This window comes from Leuresthes tenuis, unplaced genomic scaffold (genome assembly GCF_036924035.1).
Source record: "Leuresthes tenuis unplaced genomic scaffold, fLeuTen1.0.hap1 SCAF_5, whole genome shotgun sequence".
Classification (NCBI taxonomy): Eukaryota; Metazoa; Chordata; class Actinopteri; order Atheriniformes; family Atherinopsidae; genus Leuresthes; species Leuresthes tenuis.
Genome location: NW_027325359.1, coordinates 4250530 through 4275804, shown reverse-complemented (window position 1 = coordinate 4275804; position 25275 = coordinate 4250530). Strand labels below are relative to the sequence as shown.

At 39.9% G+C, this 25275-nt stretch overlaps 1 protein-coding gene across 3 annotated transcripts in view; it reads left to right on the top strand.

The window, feature by feature from the left end:
• The first annotated feature begins 2375 nt into the window (after positions 1 to 2375).
• The window catches only part of brsk2a (BR serine/threonine kinase 2a), a 158316-nt gene continuing 135416 nt past the window's right edge, over positions 2376 to 25275 (top strand). For all 3 annotated transcript variants that reach the window (XM_072385516.1, XM_072385515.1, XM_072385517.1), the window contains exon 1: positions 2376 to 2695. In XM_072385516.1, coding sequence (XP_072241617.1) covers positions 2602 to 2695 — 94 coding nt within the window. In that variant the 5' untranslated portion in view covers positions 2376 to 2601. The remainder of the gene's footprint in view (positions 2696 to 25275) is intronic.

The following is a 25275-nucleotide window of genomic DNA, read 5'->3' as shown; positions in this document are numbered from 1 at the left end:
GGGACACATTGGGTCACACCTCCTTGCATAAACCTGGCTCCCAGTGTGATGAAGGGCATCAGGGAATATAGCACACATTCTCAACATAGATCTCAAAGGCACTAAACTGGGGCATAAGCAGTTTGTAAACTAACCTTTATTAGGGAAAGTGAATTGGATGGAGAAACACTTTTCTAGGTGTGAACAAATATATATATCTACGGCTATATGTATGAAAAGTTTGTTTTATTTTCTCATGTTGGCTATTATGCCTTTTAAATTTATATGCAGGCATGATGTTGAAATGAAAGATCAACCAAAATGTGATGCACTACATAAAGTGCATAATGACTATAATTTTAGCTGTGCTTGTATTTCAGGACAGAATTATGTGAATGTCCTCTTTGAAGTAGCCTGCAGTGTGTTGTTGATGCAATTCCTCTTGCTTAATATTTCAACAGCTTCCTCAACCTTGTTTTGTTGAAGAATATTCAGAGGTCACACTGTGTGCTTTTGTGCGTGCATTAGTTTCTGTGTGTGTGTGTGTGTGTGTATGTTTCTCCCGCATGTGTCTCCTGACACCTGTACTCTCTCAGGGTGTGAGGAACAGACAGAGGCCAGAGCCACAGTCACAGGTCTCAGACCAGTGGGGTGTGAAATGAATCCGAGGGCCAACACACTCTTCTCCTGCTGCACACACTTACAATCACTACGAGGCTGTATTTGTGGGCTTGTGAGAGAAAGAAGTGAGATGAGAAAGGACACATACAAAAACACAGGAAAGATGAGTGACAAGAAACTATCACACACTGTGTTTTTAGCTATTTTGCAGGTGCTTTAGTAGTACATTAGTAAATGGCGTTTGGGTAAATATTCACGAAAGCCGTAGCACCCTCCAACAAGGAGCTGTGTTTTGTGTAATTTTTGGCTAAGTTTCAACTATGTGCATTAGTTCAGTTTTAATGGTAACCAAGGCTGAATAACAGAGTGAAACTGCCCAGCAACTAAACACTCTGCAGAGCCCTAAAAGACCAAGGTTTATAGCAGATCAGTTACACTAGGCTATTTCATCATTTCTTTTAAGATAATCAATTCATTTGGGGAAAATATAGGGGAACCTTTTCAGAATCTAGTTAAATTAATTTAATTATCTTATTTGGTACAGTGCTGACATGAAGAATAATTACAAACAAATAGTTGTTTAAGTGACTCCAAATTAAATCATGTTAAGCTTTGCTCTGGCAGGAGTACACTTTGCACCAGACTGCTCGCAAGAAAGGCAAGCAAAACACAAGAGGTTAAAAAGAAAAGTGCTAAAGCCCCTTTACACTAAGAGTGGGTTATTTTTGTTTTAATTGGGCAAGTCTACATTATTGACAGTAAAGTTCTGTTTTCTCATTAATCTCCTGAAGGTGGAGAGTTCTCAGCACTCACCTGCTGGAATCACAGACATAATTGTCTGGCTCCAGTGGCATCACAAATGGTTTGAATGCCCATGTTAATCAATCTTACACGAGTTCCATGTGTTCCTTTGATACTTGTGAAGAAATCGTACTGAAAAGTGACTTTTCTGTTAAGTAGTGCACAAAATAAGATATTCACCTCATGCATATTGTGGCAAAACAAATTCACAACAGCTATGTTAGTGTCAAATGAACAACAAACGTTTTCAAAAGCATTACACAAATTGACCTTTAAGTGTGTGTGATTTGTATCTTTTTTTGACAGATGAACTATACTCAAAATACCTTGTGACGGGAATGGATTTTGGAATGGAAAATAAAAGAGTTTGTTAAAAAAGTGATATTTTATTTGTATATGTGTTAAACACCAACGCCAGTATATTGTGACACCCTTACTGAAGTATTTGTCAGTTAAGGAAATGGAATGGATAATTCCAAGAATTTTAACAGGATAATTTCAGATTTATTCAGTGGAACAAAAATAGATTAATTACAGAGCATTATGAAAAACAGTAACTGTATTTGCTTGAAAAACATACCTGAATAAGACCTTCTGATATGGGTAAACTATTTGAATATCTGTACTCAAAATTTTGTCCTGACCGTTTTTTTTTTTGAGTCTTTAACTGATTTATTGTTGGATAGATATAACCATAATAGTTCTGATTTGTGCCAGAATTTGCAATAATCTTTTTCCATTTTGGTCTTGGAGTTTGAAGCAAGAAGTACAGTTTGATGTTGGCTTAAACTCGTTTGCCCACAAGCTGCAACGCTTACGGAAAAAGCAAAAATGCTTCAGCAACAAGAAACGGGGCGGCAGCAGAGAGTTTTCCGCTCTACGGTTGGCTTGACGCACTGTCAATCATCTCTGACGGCTCCGCAGCACCTCCCACAGACGCACAGCGGCAGCGCAGCTTTCACCTACAATGATATTCAAGGCACTTGCGACTCGTCTGCGGCGATAGGAGAAAAGAGGAGAGAATAAGAAAGCCTCACCTCCTCAAACAACGAGTGAGGTAGGGAAAAAGAGACAGAAAGCGAGAGGAAGAGGAGAGACTGTGGAGTTAACAGAGAGACCACGGTGGCTTGGAGCTCCAGCGAGGAGTGTTTAATTGCGTGCGCTTTATTAGAAAGTGTCTAATTTTCACAAAGATTCGACATGTCATCGTCCGGTAAAGACAACAGCGGTGCCCAACACGCCAATTACGTGGGACCTTACCGTTTGGAGAAGACGCTCGGGAAAGGACAGACAGGTTAGTTGGGACTGCTTGCTCTCCGCATCCCCTTTAATTGAACAATTTATTTTCGGAGCGCTTCGCAGCGAGTAGAAATTTGGCCGGCTGTGTGTCTGCAGGTGATAAATAACTAACTGCTTAGTTTCAAACACCTGCCCAGCCTAGTGGGGCATTCAGGAAGGGTTGCCATTTCAGCAGTAATCAGACATAATCATTGTTCAAACAGTGGGACGAAGAGGGATTTATGTGATGTTGCTTTTATCGGGTTTGTAGCCTGTGCGTTGGCGTTGGACTAAATGTGTGTATTGATGAGGAGAAGAGCGTGGAAACACCGTCCAGCATCAGAAATAAAGACAGTGTGGCAGTGAAAATGAACTTTTTGGTTTCTGGGCTGGCTCTCCTGTTTATGTGTGTGTGTGTGCGCGTGTATGCGTTTGTGAGTTCTGTGATTGGAGCACAACACCGTTAATCCCGATTTGCCTGATACATTGATCTATTCTTAGTCCGCAGGCACGCAAGGAGAGGGGCAGGCGTTTCTCCTACAGCCTGTGACTGCAATACCTGGGTTTCCTCCGATATTAGTAGAGCAACCCATCTTGACACACCATGAGTTGATCTCAGAGATGTGAAATAAGATACACTAATTTATGTTCAAAAACCTCAGGGGATGCAACTAGGCTTCCTGAGAGTGGAGCACATGTTTTATCTCAGCCAAGACAGCAATGACACTGCAGTTTCTAAAGTTGCATAGCACATGTTCTGTACAATAAGTGATTACACAGAATACCCTGGGAATGAGAGCAGGTTGGCATGGCATGCTCTTTTAGGTGGTGTTGGTGTGTGTGAATGCAACCCTCTTGCCAGCACTGGTGACTGGATGGTGAGAATCCGCTATGGTCCAGTACATGCAGCCGAGCCATGTGAAAGGAGAGGCAGGCACAGCCCAGTGTGTAGGCAGAAATAGCAGGATTGATGCAGCATGCTCTCTTAAGCTCACCAACCCCTTAAAAAGGGAGAGAGTCAGAGACTTTTCGTCTTCTCTGCTCCTATCTGTGGGTAGATTTTCCTCCCATCTGTTGTCTAAAATGGCTACAATAGGCGTAACTTCCCCAGCCCGGTCCAGCTGGTCATGCTGAGCAGCCATGTGTGTAAAATGTTTGTGTGCACTTTTAAACAGTATGCTTTCTTTAAATATTCTCCTGGTCACTTAATTCACCTGCTAACTGTTCAATGATATGGGTTGTCTGCATGTCACTCTGGGGTGTGAGTGTGTGTGGCCACCCCCAGAACTCATGCCCCTCTCTCACTGCACACAGATGTTTCCCACCAGATATCATTATTAAATTCAAATACATCACTGAACCCACCGTCATCAAAGTTCTACTTGCAAAACAAGACATGTATGCAAGCTGGTGTAGTGATTGTGCCATGATCTAACAATGAAAGTAAATGATCCTGGCTATATGCCAGTTGTTTTTTCAGAAATGCAGTAGTTAAAGGACTTTACCTTTTTCCTGTTACTCTTATTGAATAATTTGTGTTTACAGGAGGAGGTCTCACTCTGCTTTCTCTCAGATAGCTCTCTGCAGTCTCTAATGGGTGTTTGTGGTAGTATAGAGTTGGTTTGGTCTGCTTTGTACAGACGTTTAATTATGTGATGTCGCTGAGATCATCTATGGCTCAGATTCTGTTTACGTAAGTGATGGAGCAGATTTTGCTGCACTTTTCTCGCTCACTTCACATGTCGGACCTAAAAAAGTGTATTAATGTAAGCTGCAGGTATGGAGTACCATCATTTGTGTCCGACATTGCAGGCTCTCACATGTCTGACAAATATCACTTCAAATTTGGAGAATTACAGATACACAAACAAACAAAAATTTCAATTTACATTACACATGTTAATTTTTAATCATCTTTAGTCCGAGTTCATTGTCTGTGTGCATGTGTGCTTCATGTTAGAAAATCATTTGGTCACTGGCGTATGTGTTGCTTTTCCATGCCAAACCGATTCACATTAATGACGGTATGCAGTGTCCCATTCGCCTGTTAACCATCCGTTAGCCTGTCAGATCTTTTTTCCAGGTCCTGACAAAAAGGGTTGCCCTGGCAAGTGTGAGTGCCCAATGGGCTGCTGTTGATCATGACTGGCATCAGGTATTGTCCAATCAGATAAATCCCTTGTGAGGTTTCCCAGGCTGTGGTTGGCTTGTATTATTAGAGGGGAGAAAGCGGAAGGCCTTTGCTTGATCTGGTTGTCTAGCCCAGAGGAGTTGTGCTGTTCCTTGTTCATTAAGTGATTAGGTCTTGTCCTGACACACACACACATGGCCACCTTAGTCTTTCTGATTTGGCTTCCTGATCTAATCCCCGTCAGAGCCAAAGTCCTCACAGCTCTTACTCACACATTCACGTGGCCTGAAGGTACTATGGGCTGTCCCTTTTGAGCTTAGCAACTTAGAAATTCCATGTTACTGAGCAACTTCACTTTCACAGAACAGACTACATACAATATACATGCAATATACTCATCCTTTTACAAATGTTACTTGTCAAAATGGACTGAAAGAGTAGTTGTACAGTCACACCACTGTTTCTCTTCAGTTTCTGTGGACCATGTGTATAACTCCTCCTTTGTCAGGTGTGCATTGGTGCCTGAAGAGGTCTATAGATATGAAGTGTCTGCATGGCTGGCTACTGATTGGGGCTAAAGCTACAGAAGCATGAGACCATTTCGAATTGAAAGACAGAGTTACAGCAATTGTTTGGCAGAACCTGGCCAGTTCGTTGTACTTAATGTTTTTTTAGGTCCCCTACTGTATATATTGTGTATGTGTGTGTGACAGTCAAACTTTTTTCAAACACTGATGTACATTCATTCACTATCTGGATAATGTTCAGTCTTGGCCTCATCACCCTCAAATGTATCATTATGGCATAAAGACTGAGCAAGCATTTATTGAAACTGCTTATAAAATCTGTGACTTGGATGTCTCGTATGTATCACAGCTAGATTTATACTAACTCACTTCTCGTTTAACAGAATCGTGAAGCTTTGTTTGACAAATCCGAATTTGCTGGATTTGTGTTTTTGCCAGTGTGCTGACTTAAGACCATCTGAATCACCGCTCTGTTCCCTAATGCATTGGAAAACACTGCCATGCTTTGCCTTTACTTTGTTCCTAAGGGATATTTATTACCAGAATAGAGGCCTATTGTTTGGAAAACATTGCATGTTAATCCAGCGTAAATCCATGTTGTTTTTTCTTTTTTCCTGGGCTTGTATATTGACAGGCAAAGAGTTAGCGGCTGATGTTCAGGCCCCTTGATTCTTTGGTTGATGTTTCGATAGTGGAATCATTTGTGCTATCGTATTGACCGTTTATCTGACAAAATATTGTCTGTGATGTTGTGTCTTGCTCTCTTCAGCGCACTCTGTTGTGGTCTATGTGCTGAGAAGTTCTTGTTCGGGGTTCAGTACGAGACATTCAAATCAGCATCCTGCTGTTCGGGCTGTATTCAATTCTGCAAAGGGCTGGGCAGTTCTTAACTCTTATTGTAGATTTAGTCTTTTGCAGTGTTTGTTTGTTCAGTGTTTTTTTTTTTTGTGTGTGTGTGTGTGTGTATTAGAGTGAAAGAAAAAACCCTCATTTGTCTTTCTTTTTGTTAATTTACACATGCAGCCAGATTCATGCATTGAGCTCTGAATGCCTGGTACATTGCACAGTAATGTAAAACTATTAATTCGACGTTGATTGAAAGCTGGTGAGATCGGCATGGTTGTTCCAGATCAATGGCCATTCCCAAAGATTTCCTGTCAGGTGGAGGAGATCCACACTGTTTCACAGCGCATGATATTCCTGATGATGACAAGTGAGGAGGGCATGTTCAGTCAATGCTGTCAATAAAAAGCCACTTGGCAAATCCTCAGAAACTTAGAAACATACATCTGTGTTGCCTGTGACTGGTACAGCTGCTCATACTCCGGTTGACCTGTTGACTCCATGCCGTTTAAGATAATCTTAAAATCCATGTTGAGCTCAAACACAGGTGTATATCTCCCCTGTGTTCACAAGATTACCTGGAATATGTTGCCAGCTTTGACCTAAAATTGGTGAGTGTGAGGAGATAAATGAATAAAAGGCTGCAATGATTGGTCCGTGTTTCGATGGGGCTGTTCAAAGATTCGGGTCAAAGAAGCCCTGACCCAGTGGCTGTGCTATATTGCTCCCAGCGTGGTTGCACCCTGTGCTAGCAGGCTGCATCAGGGCTGTAGAGCAGGAAGCCAAGGCTGCATGGTCTCAGCTGTTTGATTGTCCAACTAAAGCCAAAGCCTGGCCTCCTCAGCCCTAAGACATACCTTAAATGGTGCTGTTGTAACTGTATTTCAGCTACATACTTTATGCTCTCCTCTTGTGAGCTTTTATGAATACCCCTCTGTGTGAACAGTTTAGGCTTTTTCCACTTCACAGTTTTGGTCAATTCTAGGCATGGCTATGCCTTGACTAAAAGTACTCAGTTTATAGTTTTTAGTTTTTATACTGTCTATTACTTTGGCTGAGGTTATATAATGATGATGGTCTCTGTCATTCAGTGCATATCTCTTCCCATTCTCCTTGCTCCATCTCTCTCCCTCTCTGTCCCTTTTCCCTTGGCCAGTCAAGATTCATACAGGGATCTAGCCATGTGGTAAATCAGACAAGACCTCGGTGGAATTGCATCGATTGGGAGGAATGTATGTAGCCAACGATTTTCAGAGATTAATGATGAGGAAAGAGGTGGAGAACTGAGGGGGAGGAGCGAGACGCAGTGAAGGCAAGGAGAAAGAGGAGGAGTAGATGTTGATGGGGTGGAAAAAAGGAAAAAATACTTGAACTGAGAGAGCATGAAGTGGTCTTGAACGTACTGACTGCAGTGGAGGTTATTAATTAAGGCAAAGTATTGATCATTCTCTTCATTACTCTCCCCTCCTCCCTGATTTTCATCTCTCTATTGCTGACCTCCTGGGAAGTAAGGGCTCAATCTTTGGATGGGAGGTCAGTGAATAAGTGAAGGAGCGCTGGAACAGTCTCTGTGGGTGATCATGAATGAGTGCGTTTATTTTGGTGTAATTTTTTGTAGACAGGCTCCATCTCCTCCTATTAGATGATTAGGCTAAGTCAGTGCAGCTTCTGTCACTTTATCTCTGTCATATTATAAAGCATGGAAAATGAGGTTAGAATGACAGGGTGCTTTGGTCCATTAACACCCTTCACCACCACCACCACGCACACACCTCACTCTGTCCATCTTGTCCTTTGTTACTGAGGGTTCCAACTTCTGCTAAGCTTCTGTGTTTTCTCTGATGTGATTTTTGTCTCATGCTACTTAGATTTTCACACTTCTAGTTTTCTAGCTAGGCAAAGAGAATGTGGACAGAAACTCACCATTTCTCATTTCACGGTGCTTCAAATTGTTACATTTATATGTAATTTGTAATGTTGCTTCAATAAAAGCTATTTAGCCACTCAAGTTTGCTGCTATGTCTTTTGTTATTTGACAGCTTGGGACATTGAAGACATACAGTATAGTGTGTTAAATGTCTGTGCACACCAGTAGGTTTAATCGTTCTGTCTTTCTCCTCTCTCACCCAGTTGAGATTAACCCTTGTTGAGCCGCCTGTCTGGCTCTGACTGTGAGAATGCTGGGTTGGTTGCCAAGGTTGGTTGTCTGGTTGTCATGGTTTCCCTGCCTCTCGCTGATTCCCGGTCTTCCCTCATGAAGAAAGAAAGGAAGCACTCTCTCCCGCATGCAGTCTCCCTATCTGTTGCTTTCATTTCACTTTCTCTTCAGCTTGTTTTCAGACAGAAATATTTTGTGACTTTCTGTGCATGCAGCTTTGTCTTTGTCTGCCTTAAAGTATTTATGTTCCTCCTCTATGGCATCACATGTATGTAGGATGAATGTGTGAAAATGTGTTTTCACATGTACACTGCATGTGCACACTTGCCTTTGCTTGCCCGTGCTCAGACATACGGTCATGGATCAGACCGGCTTGCCCTGCTCTGTGCTCTGTGCTCTGTGCTGTGTTCCCATTTAAATCTGGGAGATTAGTATATGGGGAGCCTCGGCTTTAGCTGCCATCAGCTCAGCTAGCCTTGGCAGGTTGTCCTCACATCGGGGGCTGGGGAGGATTCTGTGCTCTCCTCATCACCACTCCAATGTTGTCTGTCCTGTTGTACATTGACCTTTAACAAATACATGAATGGGCTTGTAACCTTGATTTAGGTGCAGTTTTCTTATTACTACATTGCATTTTGTATTTGTCATTGGAACCTTTGACATGATAGTGAAATAAATTTACCGAAAATTAATTTTAAGAAATTTATTTCTTCTTCATCATCTTGCCATTGCAACTTTTTATTTTATTCTGAAGGTTATGTACATCCCCAAATCAGAAAAAAAGTTGTTTGCGATAAAGGGAAAATTAGGGGGAAAAGTTAATCCTACATTTGATTTGACTTTTATCAATTATGATAAATAATTGATAATGGTCATTATGAACTATTTACATTTCTTGTTTTTCCCCTTTTATTAACATTGTCTCCAGAGAGGACGTTGACTTCTCTGGTCTCTGAAAGATCTGGATGTACCTTTTGTAGTGTAACCTATACCTTCAGACCTTTTTGGTTTAATGATGGCATAAAATAACACCTAACCTACATGTTTAACTGCTTTATGTTTTCAATGTCAGAAAGCCTTTCAAGTGTTGTGAAAAGAAAAATGAATGGCAACAGTACAAAGTGGTAAAAGATTTATTTTATTTTGGAATGTGTTTTAGTCCTGAAATGCAAAAACTGATCCATTTTAACAAACAAAATGGAAGTTGACAAGCAAAACATGAAATATCTTGGATTCACGATGTCTGCAAAAAGTTCAATTAAATCTAAGAATTACTGCTTTCTATTAATGAGCATTTTTTCTGATTTGGAGTTATTGGTCAGTTATGTCTTCTTAATTGTGGCACTGACAAATCCTTTCACATTACAAAAATGTCCTATAAAACATAGCTGTTGGCACATGAAAACCACTGTTGCAATGAGTAAGTACAAACTTTATGCTTTCTGTCAAAGTCGAAAGCTTGTGGAAGTATTTAACTTTGTTTATTTTACAAAATTAGTCTAATTGTCCATTTCAACTGGCATGCTGTGACACTGAAATGTATTATTGCTTTTCAATTATGAATATGCAGAATTAATTATGGTACATATAAACTGCATGGACCAGTGCTTTTGCTGCAGCAGACCTGCCTACAACTCCCTTCAGACTGTTTTCCAGGAAAACATACAGTACATGAATTAAATTGTGTGCTCATTTACTGAGTGCACCACATACCAGATGGCAAAAGGAGGGTAACTGTGATGCATTTAGAGTTTTACTGCCACACGTTCTGTTGTCAGCTCTTTAGGTTATGAAGCACAATATCACTCATGCCCGAAACACCTGAGATGTGCATTGGCATGTGAAGTGAAACTGACGATTTTCAGTGAGATTAGATTAGATGCGTTTGACTGGTCATACACCAGCAACCTGAACTGGCTGCTAGTCTCTGTGAAACTGACTTCTAACACTTGGACAGACTATAGATAATCATCACTCTGTCAGCCAGTTCCTCTCATTTTATCTCAGCTTGGGAAATCAGGGAATGTGATTTTCATTGAAAGAAGAGTTGTTTTTGCTTTTGCTGTTCAGATGACAATTACTTTAGTTGCCAGTTTACAGCAAAAAAAAGCAAAAAAAAAAACAGATTGCAAGTGTTTCTGCAGCTGTGTGGCCAAAACACACACTTTGCACATGCGGTGCCACTCGATCACAGAATGGGTAAGTGCTTTGAGCCTCCTGCCAGGTCACATTCTTTGCCAGGACTATGCATTAGGATAAAAACTGAAGATGGCATATTAAAGCAGTGAGTCCAGAATGATTCATTGTGTTTCCCCCTCTTTTGGCCTGAATTTCAAGTTCATCCTGTGCTACTTTCCTCAAAGTCCATGGTCTTGTAGTGCTGTAGTCTTACATAAATCTGTTAAAGCAGCTCGAGCAGTTTGTTTTTTCGAATTTGCTCCTTTTTGATTGGCTTACAGCTGCATTTAAGTTCCTATCTTTACAGTGGTGTAACCTATCTCATAAGTCTACACCCTAAAACTCGTATTTATTATTTTTCTTATTGAAAATGAACACTTTTACTTTAAGAATCGGAGTCACTAAATCCAATTTCGCACTGTTGTGAGGTCAAAAGTAGGAATGAATGACTTAGGTGAGAAGAAAAAATCCATTGGTAAAATGCCCTTTGGCCTATTTCAGCTTAGTGAGATTACTACAGAGAAGGATTTTTCAGGTGTTGGTCTGATCTTTCTCTTTTGTACTCTTTCTGTCTTCCATTCTTGTGTTCTTACCTGCATTTTTTTTCTGTCTTGCTGTCTTTTCCCTACATTTTGCCTTTTTATACTCTTCTCTGGCTAATGGAACAACTGATGGAGCGATTTAGGGAAAAATAGATGAAGTAAGAGAGGGGTTCATCCCATCATCCCAGATGGTTGATCCTTCCTGCCTATTTCTGCGGTGGCTGCTGCAGCATTGGTCTGCTTGCGAGTGTGTCTGAATGCTAGTGTTCCTTCTGTTTCTGTTTCATGGGCTCTCTGCAGATACATAGCAGTGTCTGAGAGCTGTAACTCATGGGACACTGGTGAACACGAGACAGACGGCGAGGAAGGGGGGCTACGGCAACAAAGCAGTGAGTTTCAGAGTGAGAAAAAGAGTCACAGCAGTAGAGTGACTCTCAGGGTCATTGCCTCTATTATTATTCAAATCCAGCATACACAACCACAGTGATGCACAGTCACACATGATGCACAAACACACACACACACACACAAAGAGGAATGTGCTGTGCAGCCATACTGTCTGTGGCTGTTTTAGTTTCTATTGGAATGACTGTTGCAGAGCTCCTATCACTGCTGGTGGAAATGCAGCTATAGCAGAGAGGATTGCTCTGGGCACACACCTTCACTTACGCCTTCACTTACCAATGCCTTCAGGACATTTTGGAAGCTGGTTAATCCAGTCCTCGATCACCCGTCAGCAGAGGTTTTTTTTAAAGTTTTCCTACTCTCAGTGTATGTACTGATACACCGTGACTTGCACATAAGTTAACCTGGTCTTCTCAGCTCTCTCTCATGATGACTCAGTAGCCATAGCAACACAGAGACACATTTTCATGTGCAATTTCACATGGTGAGGGCATGATTGAGGCAATGTCAGTATGTAGATATTTTGGTTGGTCAGCTCTGCTGGCCGTCAGTGTTATTTTGACGTGTTGTGGTTTACGTGATGAGAGCATGAATGTGAGTGTCAGTGCCACTTAGGTCTCTGTGTGGCACCACATGACCCATTATTATAATCATTATGGCTTTGGTCTTTTTGTCATGTTCTTGTCAGTTCTGGTGGATGGATTCCTCTACATTTATGTTAAAAACAGAGCAATAATGAAACATTTTGGGGCTCCATCTACCCCATCCTCATGAAAAATATTGTCTAGTTGCTGCTCTGGGAAATGTTTCAACTTGTTTAACATCCTCAAATAAACAGTAATAACATTGTTTTAGGTAAATGACCGACAAAGCGGGTTAACTTCCTTTAAATTGAATTATATGAAATTGTCGCTAAGGGTTTCAATAGAAAATTGTACTATATACTACAGACTAAAACTCAACATTTATAGGTATCCCTTGTGTAGTACATAAAGTGATATTGGAGTTGAACTATTCGTTTTCATTTCTGTATCCATTACACCCCTTTCCTTCATGTCTATCCACTGCCTGCCTTCTTGACCTGTTCTCCCCTTGCTCCCTCATTTCCTCGCTTTGTGCCTAATGGAGGTATTCCCCTGCAGCCTCCAGACCTCGTAGTACTATTCTGTTCAGGTAGGGCTCATTTCATGCAGCATGATTAGATCTTACTGGTAGCAATTCAGAGCCGGATAAGCCAGAGTGGAGTGGGCCACCATCGTAGCAGGATGAATTCAATTAAATCTTAACATATACTCCCATTGTAGTATATTCCTGCCAATCTGCGGAAACATGTGCACAATGTGCACAACAATTTGCACATAAACACTTCTGCACACACAAATACACTGACAACTATGAATGTGGAAAAAACAGTAAAATAGATATTCATTCACCCATAGGTTCATCTACAATCATTTTTGTTTCCATGTGAATGACTTGCAAAGTGTATGTTCAACTGTTTTCATATTGCCAGCTTCCACTTCTTTTCTTCTATCTCTCTTTTCCCATTTCTTACTTCGAGACACAAGAACACAGACGTACACAAAAACATCTGCAGCATTAAAAATAGCAAATCACACTTATAATTTGAGTATGTGCTTAAGTGGGCTAATTTGATGTAAATGGCAGCCATCATAGCACGTCTAATGGAAGAAGCATAACCTGTGTTTGCTTTATGGGCTAATGCTGGTAATTGCGTGTAAAAACTGATTTGAACAGAATGTGTCATCATACTTTATGTAACAAAGCACAAGTAAAGACAGTAATACTAATTGGACAGTGATATAAGTGTGTGTAATTTTAATGTGCCTCTCACATTTTATCATTTGTCATTAACTTTTTTTTCTTGAAGCCTCACAGCATATGCCAAGAGTTTATAGTGCTTTAAGCATCCGGCATGTTTGTCAGCATAAAGCAGCAATGAGACATCACGTAGTAAGATGTTTAATTTTAGATTTCATGTTAAAGTGTGTAAAGATGAACAAGTTGGACCATCACTAATCAATCCATTGTTAAATACTACAAAGAATGGGTAGAGAGGTGAGATTTACTGCACATACCAAGTGTGCATGGAAGTGAAATAAAAAAAAATCAAAGACTCTTTTCATAAGTAATTGTCCAAGATCAATTGGTTGCCAGTTTAAAGGTTTCAAGAGTGGTAAATGAACTGCATTTATAAAACACCTTTCTAGTCTTGTTGACCACTCAAAGGGCTTTTACATTACAAACCACATTTAACCTCTCACATTCGCTTCTTAGTCTATACAGTCTTCCAGGTTATACAGTGCTATCATAGACATTTATGGAGGCAACACAGTGTTCAGTGTCTTTTTGGGAAAGCTGGGAGGATTGAACCACTGACCTTCCAACTGGCAGAAGACTGCTCTTCCTCCTGAGTTAAAACCATCCCCACCGTAGACACCAGACCATTAATTTGGAGGGTCAGCCTTTTTTATGGGGACAGGTGTCACATCTTTTCAGGTTTGCATTTGCACACTTGCCACCCCTGCTGGCAGTTTATCCTTCTCAGTCTTTCCTCATCAGTTTACAACTGTTTCCAGTTAAATAGTTAGTGATTACATTTTCTAGTTTCCCTATAGCAGTCCTACAAACTGATAACAAGATCCTTTTATTTTTTTCAATCCTTATAGGAAATTTTGAGGATAGTTTTATTTTTAATTAGTAAATATAGTATTAAGACCTCTTCTTAAGTCTAGACAGATGAGATGCTTCACTTTCTCAATTGTAAATGAGGAATATTTGGTGTTGTTCACACTCGTTTTTGATGCCCTTAAGCTTACAACTGTGTGTCTCCATGGCTTGGGCTGATTAGTCTTGCACGGGACCTGAATTTATTACGCTGTCTTCACCAGTGTCATTAAACTTCAACCTCTTGTATTCACTTCCTAATGAGACTTTATGAAATATTCAAACCTTTACCTGGAGGAGCTTTGTGTATGCATGTGTTTGCCTTTCTGCCTGTTCCCTACTCTGTATTCGCTCATATCCCAGGGAGGGTATCCGCACTTTTGTGATTGCTCTCTTAGCACTGACAGATTCAGCAAGTCATGAGAGAAAGATGCAGGAATACATTTACAAATATTGCGGATAGGCCTTATTTAGGTGCATGCAATGATTTGTTATTTGAAGATTATTATACCAGCTGATCTAGGGTTCCAAGCTGGACCCACCTCATTAAAGCTGCAAGGTATGATTGTTGGCTGGGTTTTTGTTAGCCTTTCCCTGGGTCTTCTTTCTTATTTCATTCTTGCTCTTCCTTTGTCTCTGGCTGTCTCTCTGAGCACAACACTAAATCAAGCAGACCTTTTAATTAAATGCACATTTTCTCTGCTGTAACCACACTATAAAAGGACTGAGCAGCACATGGAGACAAACACGAAATACCTACCCCTGCTCCATCTCTGAAACATACATAGTAGATTGCAGACAGTATATCAAATCAGTAAGGTGGTTGAACTTTAAGAAAATCACCCAATTCACTATGTTCTTAATTCTCCCATTTGTTGACTTTCGCGGAAGACCCTCTCTCCTGCCCTCTTACCTTTCTGAAGATCACTTTAATGAAGTGCCCTTGTTCGCTGTGAATTATACTGTAGCAGTGTATATGTCACGTTTGAGAAGTCCCATGTATGAGGGCCTGAAGGTGAGAGATGAGTACAGAGAGCTCACCGAGGCCCTCTCTGGGGGCCTGGGAATGTGTGTCCAGACTACGGAGCGATTCATTAAGCAAGTCCCAGGACTCACATCGGGCTTATTCTCGTTCACACAGAAGCTCTCTGCCTGATGTGACCCTTGCACACACGGTGGTCTCTGATGTCTCATGGCGAGGCTAAGAGTGATTGGTGGATAGGCGGAGAAGAGTCCTCTATCTATCTGTCCAAATATAAGCAGCTCTGCACAGTGATTACTGTTCTCCCTGTGGGGCTTGTCTCAGTTTAATGGTCAAACCAAACGAAAGGCACTGGTTTTAAAAACAACTTCTGGTAGGTTGAGTTTGTAGAATTTTTTTTAAATGTATTTTATTAATGGAAAAAGGTTTTTTTATATGCATGGAAAGCATGAAGATAGCAGCTTCACAGCCATCATTGCGTACAGTTGCCACTCACAGCCAGAGATCACATCGTACCCACAATCTTTGAGTAGCTCTTTGAAAATTACCACTACATGCACTTACCCTCTAATACACACATTTGAACACATTAGCCACCATATGGAACCATGTGTACTTTAGTGCCAGACAAAAATATCTGTGGCTAAAGTGTCACTGGGGAAATATGCCAAATGAATAAATTTCCTAATAGCAGATGCAATAGCTGAATGCTGTATTTGTGACTTATAGAATATATTATGTTTGTATATGAAATTTACAATGTAAAAAATTTAAATATAATTAAATAATGTAAAATGTTTTTTCTTCTGCTTTTATGACAATGAGAGATTATTTGAGTGTTTTTTTGGATTTTTTGCCCTCATGTTGAGACCTGACATGCAAGGTCGAATGCCTGCAATAATGACCACAACATATAACAAGAATTTTTAACCATGCTTCAGATGAAATCTGATTAGTTTTCAGATGGGAAGTCCCGCATTTAAAGATCTTATTCACATATTCAAACATAGAAAACAGAGAAAGCATGTACTACTTTCAACAGTTCATAGGATACACCTGGCGACCTGTCCAGGGTGTTTCCTGCCTCTTGTCCAGTGACAGTTGGGCTGGGCTCCATCCCCCCCCCCCCCCCCCCCCCCCCCGTGACCCTGGGTTGGATTAGATGGATGCATACAGGATGCATGCAGGAGCTATTGTAATCTCTGAATGTTTTTTTTTTCTTTCTAAAAAAAAAAAAGGCCAAACATCTCCATGTGACTTTAGTGATGCCAAGTCAGTACATCACAGATGAATAATGAGTGGGCACATTCACACATGTGCAACAGGGGATGGTTTGTGTGTGTGATTAATTTCTTAGGGCCCGAGGTGACGGGGTCAAAGTGGAGCTGCCTGTGGAGCTAATGACAGTGATTAAGATTAGGGGTTGGTGGGGCTTAACCTTCATCAGGTTTTTCTCCTCAACATGTTGCCCACTATTGGCGACTAGTCACCTTATCACTGACAATACGAGCAGAACACTGCTGAGAAGAACCCCTTTAGTGTATTAAATTTGAAGTGGGCATATGGGTAACTGCATTCAGAAGCAGCATTATGTACTTCTGTTCTGAAGCCAATGTGACTTCAATACTGAGTAAATTCTGTTTTTATTTCTTGCTTTTACTATATTTTCTTTCACAGTCACAAATACAGGAGTTATCCCGCACATGCTTTTCCCTTTAGAAAATAGTTGCATTCAGTTTTAGAAATTTGCAATTGGTCCAAAAGCTGCTGCAACACTCTGCTGAGGATTGCTCTCCTTAAATATATATATATTCATATATTCAAACAGTGAAATAAATTTCTGTTAGCAAGAGTATTTAGAGATGGATAATCTTAGCTGTGCTTTGCAGGGAAGTTTGATTATGCCTTAAAGGCTTTTTAAAAAATATAACCCTCTAATATTATTTAAGCGTTGCAGTACATTCTGCACATCAGATTTTATGTTTGATAACCACAAACCCTAACACAAAATCTATCAGTCTATGCTCAACTTTTTTGCCACAAGAAAGGTGAAACTTGTGTTTGTATTATTTAAGAAAAGCAATATTTAATTTGCATAGTAATTTGGGTGACTGATTAACCTAATTATAATAACACAAATAATGGAAGGCACATTACATTTATATTGGTTTAGCCAGTTAGTAAAATAAATCAATTAAGTCAAGCCACATTAGCCTATGATTATGTTATTTGGACATGTAACGGCTCAAAAAATGGATGATTGCTCACATATTTCCAATCGAACACTGCAAATGATTCCAATCATAATGAAATCACCGGGAGCTTTGCTTTCATTTGGGTTTCATAAGTTCTGCAAGCTTACTGTGGTATGTGAGTTAAATCTTTATTGTCTGTCCAACACAGATGTGAGACTGAGTTAAGAGCTGAAGTATTTTTAATGTGTTTTAACTATTTTCAAAGGTTTATTTTACCTCTCCCGAGAAACCTCTCTTTTTTTCATTAACTTCTCCCTCACTTCCCTCCCCACATTTTCACTATCTTTTCCTCATTTCTGCCTTTCAAATTGCTCCACCTGTCTTCAAACTTCCTCACCATTTTCCCGGTGGCTTTCAGCTTCACCCTCCTATTTCTTTCCTACTCCATCTCTCAGCATTACCCTTTTTCAGCTTAATGGGATCAACAGTGAACATGTCTCCCTCTCCAGCTTTGGTCTTTACTATATCCTCACTTTCTTATTGCTCTGAGGTTAATGAAATGGAGCACAAGAAATCCCCCTCCCTCTAACAGTTCCTTCCCACTTTCTTACATTCAGTATTGATGTACCCTCAAACCTGTTATCTCTACTTCTAAGTTTATTTTTTCTTGTAACCCTTGTCATTCCTTTTCTTCTGATGCTAAATCTCTAGTCCATGCCATCCATTCCTTTAAAATATTTCTTCCACTCTGCTCTCTCCTGTCTTTGACCCCTAATCCTATTATTTACACTCAATCAATAAAGCTTTAAATGCATTTTCTCCCTTTCATCAGTATTGTTATCTCCCAAAATCCCTTTAAATGTCTGTATTCTGCAGCCTTACCTATTATTGAAATCGAAAGATCTTGATGTACAAGATATCGTGTGCTCAGTAAGCAGAAACACCACCTGCATCCCCACTCATCTCGCTATCTTTAATGCTTTTTTTGTCCCTTACTCCTCACAGGTAATATTAGGCTTTTATCGGTGACCCTAAGTTTTTTTTTTTTTTTTTGTAGGTTGTAGTGTGTAGTGTGTGTGTAGAGGAAGTGTCGGTGTGTATGTGTAATGCATGCTCCATTATTGTTGTCTCAAACCTCCCTACCTGTCAGAAGCCCCACCCACATGTTACCCCCACAGATGGCTTTGTTGGTGGGTTGTGCATATGTATTATGCTATCACTATGTATATGTCTCTGTGTGTGTCAGTTTTTGTGATATGGCTGGTCTCTCATTATGATATGCAAATGTTGTTTTTAGAGTTGCTTATGTGTACGTCACAAAGTAAAATTCATTTGTGCATAAAACATGATGCCAGAGAGACACCTTACTAATGATGAATATAGTCACAGAAAGGCACCCTCACACCCGTGAGTTCAGACAGCACGTCTGTACCCCATAGCAAACGGTTATGATAAAAACGGGGGTGCTGAAGTCAGACCCCCTGGTGCATGTATGCAGTAACCCTCTCTTAACCCCACCCACTCATCCATGCACACATCAGCATTGAAATTATTCACAGCATGCTAGAGTGAATTAAGATGCTGTTTCTGAGTTGCTCCCTACAGCAAAGCATGCTGCTGGGAGAGTGGGAGTTGTAGCTATTGCTATACTGTGACTGTCTATCTGCACCTGTTTTTCTTTAGTACCTGCTTTCTCTCATTGGTGGACACCGTTATAGTCACTTATGGTCACCATGGTAACTTAAACACTGAATATATGCGTGTGAGGGCAGATGACTGCACTGGTAATAGTACTGAAGCCTTCTGACAATCTTTCTGCTTGAAACACTTTGATGGCCTCTTTTTTGATCTCTTTGTTTTTTCTCTTTTGTTGTTTCATTCCCTTCATGGATACGGGCCTCATTAACACCCCAACAGCTGTGATGATAAAGATGAAGACAAAGAGAATCAAAGTTGAACAGATCTCTTGAAGAGAGATGGGTGTGGCTGTTGGTCTCTGCTTTTATGATGCACATCACTGCTTCATCTCCCATCGACTTGTGTACATTTGACGGAATTTCAAGAGAGGATCCAAATCTACTATATAGCTGCATTTCATCACCAATTAATCTGTCATTAGTGTTCCGATTAGGGCATAAATGGATTGTTCTGTAAAATGTCACAAAAGAGTAAAAAAAAAAAAAAAATTACAACTTCACGCAGCCCGAAGGACGTTTGTTATAGTTCATAATTGCAATATATACCATGGGATTTTTATAGTAATATAAAACAGAAAACAAACAAACATTCATGTTTGAGAAGCTGGAAGCAAAAGAGTTTATTTCTTCTTGGGAAATTTAGTTGTAACAAGATAATTTTCTACAGGACGACAAATTTTTCTCAGCATATCAAAATCCATAATAACTCCAGAAAGATCAGTCTAATGTAGACTAGACTAGAACATGGCCGCTCTGTCAATCACTACATGTCCTTTTAAATTTTACAGTGCTAAAATAAAAGGAAAGATATGGAAAAAATGAAGGAGAATATAAAATAGATAGCTATGACCCATGTGAGAAAGAAATGGTGGGTAGCTGCAAGGATTAAATCTCACTCTGGCCAAGGGAGATTACCACATTCCCCACTTGAGTGCTATGAAAACACAGGCAGATTAGGCACACACACCCATGTGTGCACACCATCCCGCACGCATGCACATGAATACACAAACTGTGCACTGGATTAGGCCTCGTTGCTAACCCAAGGGCCTGGGTGAAGCAGATGGCTGGCCTTTGTGGTGTTATGTAACCTTACTGAGGAGCACTGTGCAGGCAAACATGGTATATTTTCCTAGTATATTTAGAGCTAACACAAGTCATTTATGCTTATGTTCAAATTGGCCATGCCTATCGTCTGCCTGCAATTAAAGATTTAAGTTGCAAGATAAAACTTTAAAAAAAAAAAAAAAAAAAAAAAGTGTGAGGGATGAGTGAATTAGTACACTAACAGAGAAGAAATGTAGAAAGAAGACAGAACAACTAGTGGGAGGGCAGTAGCACAGTGCTGAGAGGTTTGGAGAAATGCCAAATTAACATGCTCTCACATACACATCAAACACAAAAAACACACCCAGCCGAGTGCTTGGGTGAGCCAAGGTGACCTGCCTAGGTGATGTGGGAGGGTCACCATGCCAACAGGGCTGACTGTTGTCACCGTGGCAATCTATGTCAGAGGCCGCTGAAAAAGAGGGAATGGGTTGAGGGGCCAGGGGCTTAAATGTGTGTGTGTGTGTGTGTGTGTGTGTGTTTGCTTCTTGTGCTGGAAGGACCTAGGTGTGAGTTGGGAAATTAGGAGTCTGGCCCTCCGAGTATTCACTGACAAGCTGACATTGAGAAAGTCTGTACGGTACAATGTGGGGTGGTTGTAGGGCAAGAAACCCATTAACTGTGGCTGCTCTGAAACCAGGATACAAGGACATTTGATTGTTCTTACGAAAATTTTGAAAAAATTGAAAAAGACAAGAGTAGTCCAAAATTCTTCTTAATTACTGTAATACAAAATGTTGAGATGGACAGTTTGAGTATGGAGACTTATGGTTTTGGCTTTCTCCAATATGAACTTTTTAGATAATTTTTATAGCAGTTCAGGATATTTACAAGAATCAGGAGCTGGATTTAAAAAAAGAAAATAATTACAAATTGCGCACATGCACATTGTGTGCATACTGAATAAATACAGATAATGAAGCATCTCGTAAGTAATCTTTCATGATGGCTTCTTAAAACAATGGTCGACTAGTTGCTCAACATTCTCTCCCAGAATGATACATTTTAGTCAGTTTGGAAGCTCTACATATGAAAGGAAACTGTAAGGCATCAATTTATCAACAACATAAACTTACAGAGGCAATCAATTATCAACATTTGACCTGTTGGGAAAAGTAAAGTGTGATTAAATGCTTGTAACTTCTTCATAAGCATTGATAAGTCATTTAAATGTATTTAAGAGAAGTAGTTTTTAGCCTTTATAAAGGAGGCTTCATTAGCAGGCAGTAAAAGTCAACTTTTCTACCTAGGCTGGAAATGTTACATGGCTGTTTACTTACTTACATTAGCAAAACTAATTTTGTATTTACCTTTTTGTTTAATTTTATATTTGAATATGTTCAATATGCAAATTAGGTTGGATCTAATATATCTAGATGTATTTAAAGAGCGATTCATTTTTGCTGACAAATAAGAGTTCTGGCTTGGAGAAATGGCCAGTAAAGATGTAAATGATAAACGACCTGTACTGGTTTGATAAAAATAAAATCAAATAAGTGAATGATCATAAAATAAAATACAATATCGACTATTAACACCTTGTTAGCCAGTTAAATGTTTTTTTGTTTTTTTTTGTTTTCTGACATTTCATGTCTAGACGTCTAAATGTGATGGATGATCCAATTCAATATGCTAAATAAACATGTTTATTTCTTTTCTTTCCATTAATCAGATCCTCCAAAACTAACAGATGCATAGTCTGTTTTTGCCTCTCAGTAAAGGAAGTACAGTATATGACTTTTTCACAGTTTTCAAAACAAGTGTCCTCTTCATAATAATTCACAGATCTGTGAGAAAAATTGGCTTATTTGTAGAAAGTTATGGTGGGAGATTTTTGAAAAAACAAGATATTAACATTAACCATAATGGGGATTTTTTTTGTGACTCACCATCTTTTCCCTGCCTGCTTTAGCCTATCTCAATTTATGACAGTTATTCAGTCACAACATTCTTTGTTCGTCTTTGAGTTATTCTTTGTCCTGCTGTCACCTTGCTCTTCCGTGTATGACTCATTATTAGCAGCAAGCAAGGTGGCAAGAGGCTCATAAGCCTCTCTTCCTCTGTCCCTCTGTCCCCATCTCTGCTCCCTTGATGATGAGACTTCAGACAACACAGGAATCTAATTAGCCACAGAGATTCACTGGTTTCATTACAGATTATAGAAACAGACAGTTGGCAGGGTTATCCAACTAAGCCCACTGGGTCTGGATAACTCCACATTCATTTATATATTGGCATAAATGCACGTAACACAGCTCAAGCAGCTATGTGCTCAGATGAACGTCATGTTCAGTGTCACTGCCTGTTTCCAGTCATTTAACACTAATTACTCAGTTGCTCTTTATTTCTCAAAGCTTGTGTTCAGTCATAGAGACACAGGCTACCTTTATGTAGAGTTTGTCCTTTACGGATGTATGTCATCCAGAATTTTACTTTTCAAGGCATTTTTCTAGGAATTCTTTAATCTGCAAGGATGGAGAAAAAATGAACCACATTGTGACACAGTGAAGCATCCCTTGGAAGAGAGAAAAAAAGGGATAAATAAGGCTTAGACAGTATTACTGTCAGAAGAAATCAGGAAGTAGTGTTTAAATGTGACCCAGAAGGTAGAAACTTTCTATTGATTTTAACTCACTACTGGAGGGCCTTTAATACCGCATTGGGGAATAGAGTGTTTATATGGAGTGTTTATTTCAACACACCCAGGGTAAAACTCCAGCATTTAATATTTTTGTCTGAAAAAAATAGACATGACAGTTTGGGTGAAGCCGAGTGTTCAGTGTTTTCATGGAACAAATGGGACCTGATGTTGCATGGTTTAGCAATTTATGCAGCAGAGGTTGCTCTAAGGTCAGCTGGTTTGTCTTAGCGTTTCAGTGACTCTCGTGGGAAACAAGTATTCAGCGCCTTCTTCTGAAACTGTTTCCCTCGCTTGGTCTGACTCCTCACCGCTATTAGGATCTAGTATTACTTCATCTCTTATTCATATGTAGATATCTGTATGTGCATACATATTCATGCTTTAATCTGGGTTCATGTTTCTGACTGTGGAAACACAGAGAGAAGGGGTAATGCCACACAACCTTAGCAGTGAGTTTAAGTGAGGCCAGTCTGAAATCTGGGTAATACAGTCACAAAAACACCTGCACTGCACATATACTCGCATATGTGCACACACAAGCACATTGAAAACTCCCTTGCAGACATAGCGATAATAATAGTGTAGCATCCATTCGTTTTCTGTGAGAGGAGTCATTACTGTCATCACTGTGCCTCTGAATCACTTACTGTCGGAGCATATATATATTTATATATATATATATATATGTGTGTGTGTGTATATACACACACTCACTTTTTTTTTTTATCTTACCTTACCTCTCAACTTTGCTTCCATATTTCTATTTTTTCTGCACCTCCCTGGATACTGATGAATCCCTAACATGACACAATCCCCCCACTTCTCCTTTGCCCCCCCATGGTGCCCTGTCAGCCAGGAGACAATGGGGACCTGGGCACATTTGCCTTTATAAAGAGGCAACACTGTCTCACTCTTCCTCCCTGCTGCTTTTTCTGTCTTCCTACTCATCTTCCTCTTTGCTCCATCTCACCACTCACTTCCTGTCAACTGTTATAACTCATTAGTATGTCACAGACCTATAGGTGTCTGTGTGTTTAAGTGTGTGTGTGTGTGTGTGTGTGTGTGTATGATTTCTGGGGTGTGTTACACAAGGCCTATAATTGCAAGAGAGCCAGTGAAGTATGTGATTAGTTTAAACACAAGGAGTGGACTGTGGTAAATGCTAGTTGTATTCTCTGATATGACTGGATTCACTCAGGTGTACACAAAAGATAACAACGAAAGGTCAGAAATGTGTAGAGGATGCACCAGCTAATATAATTGTATTTGTTTTTCTTATCAGCAGGATTGTCCAAAACTACCAGAATTTCATGAAACTTGATGAAGAGAGTTTCCTTAAAGTTGCAAAGTGAGGCATTGGCCTTCTAAATGCCTCTTCAGAGTACACGGTGAGGAGGGCATATCTAAAAGATGTTTTTAAAATAAAAAACTCTTACTATTGATTTGATTAAACAATAATGAGGACAAAAAAAGCTAAAGCTTGTTCCACTTTTTTTTCTAATAGATTCTGTGTGTTAACCTTTTTTATGACTGCTATTATCTAAGATACCATAATTGCTTAAAAGGCTCATTTGCTTTTTCGATACAGTAAAAAGAACAATCAATGTTTTTTTCAGTATGTTGTTTTTTAGATGGAATAATAGAAAAAAAACATGAAGACTAGAAGACACAAAGAGAGAAACATATTGAAATCCTCCAGCATCAGCACCCCTGCCTTCCCCCACAAGAGGATTTATGTTTAAAACATCACTCTGACAGAGCCAGGTTCAGCTAGAGTTAAATGCTTTGATCAGCATGCTGATTGCACCATGTGCCTGACCTATGTGTGTGCGTTAACTAGAGCCTCTTAGGGATAGATGCCGCTCAATGCTGGGACTCATGCATAGAGAGCTGTGCACCTCTCTTGGCTGGCCAGCGTGTGTGCCCCGGGCGGTTCTTCCTGCGTGGTCCCTCGGTGCTCCTCAAACTGACATAACACTCATGCACAGGCACACACTCGTGCAGCTGGACAAACACACCTGGTACATATGCATGCACACGAAATACACACGTATGTATGCATACAGCTGACAACTGCATACACACACACACACACACACACAAACTAACAGACTGGCTTGCACAGAATAGCCCCAGGCAATAAGGATCAGTGAGGTGCTTAGGAAGGCTGAGATAAGGGTGAAGACTGGGTGAATGGAACTTATTGCAGCAGAGTATTAGTTAAGGTCATGGCTCCAGATACTCTCAACTTACCACACAAAGTTACTGATTTACACTTAGTGTCTTTTAAGCTCAATAATCATGAAAGAAATCTTTAAAATGTTTCATCATTTATTGCATAAAAGCTTCCCTCTCATTATCCAGCATATTAGATTTATATGGTTCCTTAACGACCAGTGAGCTATTTTATTACTGTGTTATAACCGACAAACCATTCTATGACTATATTATGATGATTTCTTTTTTTCATTCTTGAGCTGCAGCCTGTTGGAGGGGAATCCT